Below are 9,392 nucleotides of genomic sequence, written 5' to 3'. Positions count from 1 at the left end.
GTCTAAGACATCAACTTGGACAGATTATGTGGACGGTTAACGGGAAATGTTAAACATCACGGCAACTTAAATTATATTAACTTCATTTCATTAAACTCCTTTACTATTATTCAATATTTCAAGCATTCACCCTCAACATAAAATGCAGAGCTCAACTCCATGGCAAGAATGAGATATACTGATGCCAAACATAATAAAAGGAACAAAGTTTACACACACTTCCCAATATCAAATACAAATTACAATAATATTAGAATCCCCCTCCTCACTACTAATCAAGCCAGCCCCTTTCCTTTCGAATTCCCTTCGTCAATCCCTTTTTCCTTGTGGAATGTCACATTTAATAAAATCTCAACGTCTCCTTTCTCACTTATTCGAGCTAGCGTTTCAAACACGCTTGATAAATCTTCGACGTCCTCCTTGGCAGCAGGATTCACCACTTGATTCTCCTGGTACAACCACCTACAGCATTCCTTCCTCCCATTTCTAAGATGCAAAACAACCACATAAAACAAATGCCAATACTACGCGAACTAAGAAGATCCAGAATAATTCATGTTCAATGCTAAAGTTTTCAAAACTTAAAATCACAACACCTACAACAGGTATTAGGCATATCCTCCTAAAGAACCAAAACCATCCCCACAGCTCCTCCTAAACACTTTGCCGCAGTAGAGAACAGAGCAATAAGATGCATATCTCTTTCTATTAATCTCACCAACTCATCCCCCCCTTTTCAGGCTCATTGCTTGAATTCCCAAACAAGCAAATTCTTGACTAAAAGCTTGTTATTCATCGACTCCACCTCCTAAATAAATGACCATTCACACAAATTTCAATTGCAAATCAATAATTATGTTATATCATCTAGGTCTGAATTTTTATAACATAATTAATTCCCCCATTAACTTTATAAACTTGACGGAGATGTGTTCTTCAGTGGTGGTTTGGCGTTGGACGAAGAAGGAGAACTGTGGTGGTGTTTTCGCGACGGGGGGAGGTGAACAACAGGGCTCACTTCCTTTAAATCTCAACAGGTATGTTTGGGTAATGCTTATGCAGTACATTCTTCACTTGTTTCGAGCCGATTAGAGGTGGAGATGAGTCCGACGATTTTGTCTCACCATTATGAATGGAGGCGATGGCTTTGGAGAAGGTGTCCAAGGTTTTTAGGGCTCAAGAACTCAGGGAACGAGAATTTTCACGCCTCTCCAACACTGGAAGTTGAAGGTATATGGTCGGGCAACGTGTGATAAATGAGACAAAACACATTGTTTTTATGATTTCCACCGGAAGACGCCGGAGTTGTTCTCGTGCAAAATGGGTTCTCCAATTTGGGGGAGTTATACACGGGTTGAACAAATGGTTCTTTTCCCCTCCCTCTTTTCCCTCACTCTTCTATTTCATTTTTGATCTTTTTTTTGGTTGATTTAATGAACTGCCACGTCACCAAAGTCAAAATCCTGTAAAGTCCATTTGAAACCTAATCTATACATATAGCTTTATTTTTATTTTTTTTGATATCCAGATATCCCAACTTACACCAAACTAAATCCTGGACCTTCAAGACCCTTGCTCCTAGAACCTTGGAGGGGGTAAATCGCGGGTTATGCCTCAACTGGATCACAGGTTCCCCCCATTGCCTGTACACTTCTGCGCACAAGAGATCCTCCTCCACAGTGATTGCTCCATACCAAATTTTTGGGCGCAGGTTCCCACCAGGAATCGAACTCTCCACCGCTGGAAGCAAGACAATGTTAATTGATCCACCAGTTGAGCTATGTCCCGAGGGGCATACATGTAGCTTTATTCATTGGTCGAGTGTTTGCATTAGCATATAGCATAGCTCTTGCAATTATCCCTATTAATTAGGAAAAAAGCTTCTTTGACCAAAAAATGAATGACAAAGGCTTTGACAATCTCTCACAAGCCAAGGGCCCCACATGAATAAACAATCAACCATGCTACATGAACATCGGGTTTGACAATGAGATGACCGTATACACACACATGGGTGGTCGAACATTATTTTATTCACATAGGACCCACGCACCTATGTGAGTGGATGGTCATCGATGCGGTCATCCTCGCAGATCATTTGACTTTACTCATAAACAATTTCAAAAAAATGTGGTCCCACCCCTATTGTGAATGTTAGTTAGAGTTTCTGTCAATTTTTTTGGGTCATTGTAGGGCGGTTGAATAATTATTTACTTTAAATAAGACTTTTTAGAGGTCTTCAGTGTTCTAGATGGCCCTGCAAGTCAATAATAATTTGGTCATTTCTCATATTTCTTTATAAGAGAATATCTAGGATTTGGTGAGCCGTCTTTGTTTACTAGGATTTTAGAAAATAACATTTTTATTTTGAACGATTAAAATATTGATAAGTTTTCGTGGAATATAATGCAGAGTTTGGTCTATAATTGAGCATAGAATTAATCTATTTGTTCAATATTTTTGTACAATATTGATTGTGACAAAAAAGTGTTGAAAAAAAAATTGTCCAATAACAACATTTCACATGACATGTTATCAATAATATTGTCAAAATTATTGTATATAAAGCATTGCTCATTGAGCATAAACTAATGCTCTTCGAAACATAACATCTTGTCACTTTTTTATACAGCGCCAGTTTGAGCTCCATTTTTGGTAAAGAATGCATTTTAGAACAATAGATTGATACAGAGCGTGTGGTTAAAAGATAAAAAAAATTTTAGATTTACGTGTAATATTATTTTATAAAAAAATATGTAATTAAAATAAAAAAGAGAAAAAAATGTATTTTAAAAATAATGAAAAGCGTACTTAATGCCTAAATGTCAAGAGTATTTTTGAAGATGGTGAAAGAGAAAGCAAGCTCAAGACAAAAGACAACTGAAAAATTTTGCTCAAACATATTTGACTTTAACATTATTTTGGCGGAAAATTTTAGTAGAGGTCATCCAACTTGTATGTTTATTTCATATTAATTACTCAACTTCAATTATTTTTAATTTAATCACCTTAACTTATATTTTATTTCAATTTCATCATTCAACATATACATCATATCAATTTGATTGTTCCATTTTTAAATTTTACCCAAATTGATGGAACTCATGTCCCGTTAGATAAAAATCATGATCTTATTAGTATAATGTACGACCTATTTTAATAATTTAATAAAATTGAACAAGTATTTACGTGTACCCTGTTGTTGAAAATTCGTTCTTTCGAAACAAAAAACATAAAATTTGTACTTTCTAGTGCTTAAAATAATTATGATGTCAAAAATATAACTTGGGTTATGTGGTTGAGTTATATATTTCATCAGCTTTTCATTACATTGCAAATAATATATCAAATTGAAACAGCTTGAAGTTTGGTGGCCAATATGAGAGAAACCTCTAGCATTACTGAATAATCGATTATTTTCCACAATATCCTCAGAATTCTCGAATGTCATACCTTTGACCCAAATATCATTTTAGAAATAAAATTTTATGAGCTCCAACTTCCCACCAACATATATAACACGCAACCATCCGCTGTCAACCTTCATCCCGCCAACGCTACCGCCGCCGCCACTTCCCCTATTATGACGCTCACGGCCCCTAAACCACTTCTCTTAACAGCGGCGGTTGTACTAGCCTACGCCGTATGTGCACTGTCCCTCAAGGTCTGCCCCAACTGTGGCTCCACCCCAGTCCCCTACCCTCTCAGCACCGCTCCAGACTGCGGCGACCAGTTGTATAAAATCCGATGCAACGCCGGCTCCCTTTTCTTCGACTCCGTCAACAACACTTACCCAATCACCTCCATCTCCCCATCCATCCAACGACTCACCATTTCGCCCGCGCCTTTCCTTGGCAACACCTGCATCGCATCCGATCTCCCTTCCAACGGCCTCCAGCTCAACTCCTCTGCCCCCTTCAACATAACCGGCAGTAACACCATCTTCTACCTTAATTGCTCCGCCAACATAATGAACTCCCCTTTAAACTGCACCTCCAACAGCCTCTGCCACGTGTACATCAACGGCACGGCCGGGAGTGGCTGTGTCGACGCCCCGCTGTGTTGTGCGTTCAGGGCAGGAGGATCCACAACGGCGTACAGGATAAGAGTCAGGGATTCGGGTTGCAAGGCGTACAGGAGCTTCGTGAATCTGGATTACGGATTGCCGGTGAGCAGGTGGCCGCCGCCTGGAGTGGAATTGCTGTGGGTTTTGCCCATAGAGCCCACCTGTAGGACACAAGGGGATTGCGATTCGAAATCCACTTGTGGACCCGACCCGAACTCGGCTGGTGGGGTCAGCAGATGCTTTTGTAACTCCGGGTTGCAATGGGACCCGGTTGCCGGACTGTGTGCGACAGGTAAGGCTCTCAACGTTGCTTTTTCTATTTTCTAGAAGATGAAACTCTCCATTTCTTCTATTTTAGATTCAAAATATAAAATCTTAAGGGTAAAAAACATTAAGCATTATGTGTTACTGTTGAGTGCCTATTAACAGGTAATGCTATTTGTATATCATGGTTTACAAATTGAAGTACTGATATGGGAGGGAGAGAAAGAAAAAGCTGAAAAAAAAATAAATAAATAAAGAAGAAGAAGAATAAGAAGTCAGTCAGAAGTTGATTATTATAATCCACATCATCGTTCTGTATGTCAATCTATATACCATGATATGCAAATAGCATTATTCGCCTATAAACATAGTTTTTAAAGAAAATTTTTAATTAGCTTTTTCGGTTGGGCTAAAATTGTGCAGTTGGATTCATACAAAACGTGAACCGTATGCTATGCTTTTTAGTTGTCATCTGATTGCTTCTAATGTGCAGAGTGCAAGGATCCAGATGGTTGTGGTAAAGATCGAACTGGGCTTATAGCAGGTACGTATTGTTATATATCACACACTGATCATATTTGTATCCTTAAATGTTACCTTCAATTTTCAGACAACCTTTTGTGACCATGTAAACAATCTTCTAAATTTTGGTTGGTTGGTAGGTTTGACTATGTATGAGATTTATGTTCTTATTGTGGTATTCTCCGCTGGCCACGACCCTTCATTCTAATGGAAATTATCCATGTTTTTGTCTACTATCAGAGCAAAAATAAATTACCACCAATTCGATTATTTTTCATTGAATCAGAATTTTTGACTGCTGGTAATTGTCAAAAGGTGCACCCTAAATATCCCCAGTTCTGCTCTTGCATAATTGACGCAGACACATAGTTGTCAATTTGATATGTCATAGGTTCATTGATGTCATAATTCTGTTTTATTTTTCGCATCCAAGTAGCCAGTGGATGACTTGTCTTTCTTGACCATTTAATGAACCAACGTTTATTACTTTGGGATTACAGTTTTACTGATTAATTCAATTGGCAGAAACCATTCCCATAATAATAGCAGGACAACTAAAAGCGACCTTGTCATCTTTCAGTCACGAATTGGTTGCTCATCAATTATTGTTGCGACGGATGCAGGTCTAATTGTAGGCATTGGTGTAGCATTATTAGCGGTATTAATTGCATTTTTATTCTACAAGCGGCATCAGCTCATCAAGAGAGAGCAAGACCGACTTACTCGAGAACGTGAAGAGATCCTTAATTACGGTGGTGGAAAATCTGCTAAAGTTTTCACTGGCAAACAAATTAAGAAAGCAACAAATTACTTCTCCAAAGACAACCTCCTTGGAGCTGGTGGTTATGGTGAAGTCTATAAAGGCATTCTTGAAGATGGAACTGTTGTTGCAGTCAAATGTGCCAAATTGGGTAACACCAAAGGAACTGACCAAGTCCTAAACGAGGTTCGAATACTTTGTCAAGTTAACCACAAGTGCCTCGTCGGCCTTCTTGGCTGTTGCGTTGAGCTTGAACAGCCCTTACTGGTATACGAATACGTCTCAAATGGAACTCTCTTAGATAATTTACAAGGTGGAACTCGGGGACTTCTCTCTTGGAATCACCGACTCAGCATTGCCCATGCAACCGCTGAGGGGCTTGCTTACCTTCATTTCTCTGCAGTTCCTCCCATCTATCACCGGGATGTGAAGTCGAGCAACATTTTGCTTGACGAGAAGCTGAAAGCAAAGGTTTCAGATTTCGGGTTATCTCGATTAGCTCATACAGACCTCAGTCATGTATCCACTTGTGCTCAAGGTACGCTAGGATACCTCGATCCTGAGTATTACAGAAACTACCAGTTGACAGACAAGAGTGATGTATATAGCTTCGGGGTTGTGTTGTTGGAGCTATTGACATCCCAGAAAGCGATTGATTTCAATAGACCTCAGGATGATGTGAACTTGGCGGTTTATGTGCAGCGATTGGTTGAGGAGGAGAGGATAATGGACGCAGTTGATCCAATGTTGAAGGAGGGATCAAGCACGTTGGAGTTGGAGACTATGAAAGCGTTGGGATTTCTTGCTGTCGGATGCTTGGAGGAACGCAGACAAAATAGGCCTTCGATGAAAGAAGTTGCTGAGGAGATCGAGTATATTATCAGTATAGCTACTGCCAAGACTACAGATTAGTTCAAATGTAGAACAGTGGCTAGAATTAGAGCAGTAGCTTTGTATCTGACTAAATTTTGTGTGTTTGAGGGCTTTTGCGTTGTATGTGCTTTCATTTGTCTTTCCGCTTTATTTTCATTTTTTTCCTTGGACACGATGTATATACAGATCCTTTTGTATATGAACTCAAAAAGATTAAAAGGGAAAAAAAATCTTAATGTTTTCGATACTGTTTTCCTAAACATGTGCCTTTACATATTCATCAACTTTTATAGTCGTGCTGATTCCAGAATCCTGGTTCGATTTCTTTCGACTTAAGCCCAAAGTGGAAATTATGGAATGATTTAAAGTTTAATGGGTATAGATTTATGAAATTTCTAGTAGATTTCATTATTAAAATTAAAGTATGCATGCGAGATTTTAAGTACGATTTTTATTCATCTAAACATTTAAATTTGTCATAAATGGTCACAGAATGAAGCATGTGTGAAAGAGAAATGGGATGACTTGCTATATGTTCAAAGGAGGTATGGAGTAAAAAAGGAACTGAAATAAATGCTACTTTGCACTAAAATATAGAAAAATGATGACTTGCTAAACGTTCAAAGGAGTGTGAACGAGTAATGTAGTTTTTCTCATAGGAGTCCTTAAATCATGTTTGGATTAACTTATAAGTCACTCAACTTATTTATTTGTAGATTTTATTAGAGTACATTGTATTGAATCATATTTTCGTATTTTAACTTCAACAAAATTAAGATATGTATATTATTATTATTATTATTATTATTATTATTATTATTATTATTATTATTATTATTATTATTATTATTATTTTAACATACATGAGAGTTACTTCACCGTTATCATGAAAAGCTATCAACCTATGGATATAAGGAAAATATGCACAACTAAATTCTCACAAGAACCCACCAATAAATAGTTGATAATGTGCTAATAATAGTCATTATTTTAATTTTTATAATTCTTATCATGATAAAAATGAATATGTAGACTTATTTTTTCCCGTTTTACTTTTAAAACGTAGGGGTCGAATGTTTCAATAATCGCCCAACTTATATGAAGGTCACGGTTTACTGACTAAATTCAAAGTGCCTCACATGCTCAGTTAAGTTTATAGGTTTGCACTCCATTCGTTAATAAAAAATATTTCATTTCATCATTGTTGACGTATCAAATGAAAATTTCACATGACGAGTTATATTCATTAAAAAAATTATAATTCAGTCACACCGTCCAAGTAAAATAATTCATTACTCACCTAACTTATATTATGGTCATGATTTACTCATCAAATTTTAAAATACTTCATAATGGCCACTCATCTTTGAGAGTTGCACTCCATCCATCATCAACCAGATTTCATTTCCTTCATTGTTGATGTGTCGCGTGAAAATTCAACGTGGCAAGTTACGATTGATAAAAAAATACAACCCAGTCAAACCATCCAGCTAACCAAAATTGCCATATGTGAAATGCAACCCCATAAACTTATTTAAGCTCCAATATTTCATTCCCAATTTCATCTCCAAAAAATCCTAACTCTCAATTTACTCGTCTCACCCACGTACAACTAAATTATGCACTGGGACATGATTGATTATTAAGAAGAACACGAGAAGCTACTACTTATAAAGCACTATTTCCCAATTGTATAATCTGCCTAACGTCTCTCTGATCACAATCTTCCATGCTGTAGGCTTGTGTCCAACTTTTTGAGGAAGAAAATGTCATCGAACTCCAATAATATTGAGGAATGAAGAATAAGAAACACAAACACAATCGAGAAGGCATTCCAATCGTACACTTGCCATCAGAGTTCGATGACATTTCTTTTTTCAAATGATCGGACAAATGCTTGCAAAAATGGAGGATTAGGATTAAAGAGAAGTCGAGTAGATGGTATTATTAAGGGATATGAGTTTACAAGTAGAAGATTGTCATATTCTTCTCAAACAATTGGTTCTATCTTAGCACACAATTTAGCTATACTTACATGAGATGAGTGAATTAAGGGCTAGAATTTTATTGGGTTGAAACCAAGGACGAAATATTGGGCTTAAAGAAGTTTATGGGGCCGCTTTCACATGTGATTATTTTAATGAGTTAGATGATTTGATTAAGTTGTAATTTTTATAACAGTCGAAACTTACAAAGTAAAGTTTTCGTGCGACACCTAAAAAACTAGGAGAACGAAATTTGGTGGATAATGAACGAGGTGCAACTCTCAAATATGAGTTATTATTGGGAAGTATTTTAAAGTTTGACGAGTAAACCATAATCATTGGGTGCATAATGAAATATTCACTTGGATGTTTTGACTAACTTATAATTTTGGAATAGTTGTGATTTGTCATGTTGTATTTCTATTTGACACATCAACAAGGAGAACGAAATCTAATTGGATGATGGATAAAGTGCAACGGACAAAACTCGGTGAATATTGTGAAGTACTTTGAAGTTTAGTGAGTAAATAGTAACCATAATATAAGCTAAGTGAATATTAAAATATTTAACTGAAGAATAAACTATGCCTCTATTTGGTGATAATTAAAATTAGATTTTTATTATTTGATAAAAATTGATAAAATGTATAATTAAAAAGTTGTAAGTCTCATGAAGCCCTTGTTTGAACCACATTATTTTCATAAAAATATATTTTGAATAGTATATTGAGGGAAATGTGTAGTTAAATAATAAGATAAAATTTTGAATTTGTGTGTAATATTATTTTATTAAAAAATAAATATCTTCCCTTTTTTTTTCCCCCCGGTATATTTGCATAAGGCTATCCCTTGCTAGTAAGAAGGTGTTCCCGAAAGGGGACGAAACCTGTCTAAGATACTGTGTGCGGCTTCGTAGCGCGTG

General features: G+C 36.7%; 1 protein-coding gene across 1 annotated transcript; it reads left to right on the top strand.

Annotated features, from left to right (window-relative positions):
• Nucleotides 1-3,421: 3,421 nt before the first annotated feature.
• On the top strand, nt 3,422-6,732 carry LOC111396863 (wall-associated receptor kinase-like 20). The gene is made up of 3 exons (XM_023023442.1): nt 3,422-4,358; nt 4,824-4,874; nt 5,476-6,732. The coding sequence occupies exons 1-3, from the start codon at nt 3,584-3,586 to the stop codon at nt 6,522-6,524; spliced, it is 1,875 nt and encodes a 624-aa protein (XP_022879210.1). The 5' UTR covers nt 3,422-3,583; the 3' UTR covers nt 6,525-6,732.
• The last annotated feature ends 2,660 nt before the right edge of the window (nt 6,733-9,392 follow it).

This window comes from Olea europaea, chromosome 7, assembly GCF_002742605.1.
Source record: "Olea europaea var. sylvestris chromosome 7, O_europaea_v1, whole genome shotgun sequence".
Classification (NCBI taxonomy): Eukaryota; Viridiplantae; Streptophyta; class Magnoliopsida; order Lamiales; family Oleaceae; genus Olea; species Olea europaea.
The sequence above is the reverse complement of the archived record's forward strand: the minus strand, read 5'-3'. Positions and strand labels throughout refer to the sequence as shown.

What these genes read in the sequence shown, in the direction of transcription:
- LOC111396863 (XM_023023442.1), top strand. Translation starts at nt 3,584, where the DNA reads ATGACGCTCACGGCCCCTAAACCACTTCTCTTAACAGCGGCGGTTGTA. An exon ending in TGCCGGACTGTGTGCGACAG is followed by an intron (nt 4,359 to 4,823) that starts GTAAGGCTCTCA and finishes TCTAATGTGCAG; the next exon opens with AGTGCAAGGATCCAGATGGT. An exon ending in TCGAACTGGGCTTATAGCAG is followed by an intron (nt 4,875 to 5,475) that starts GTACGTATTGTT and finishes CGACGGATGCAG; the next exon opens with GTCTAATTGTAGGCATTGGT.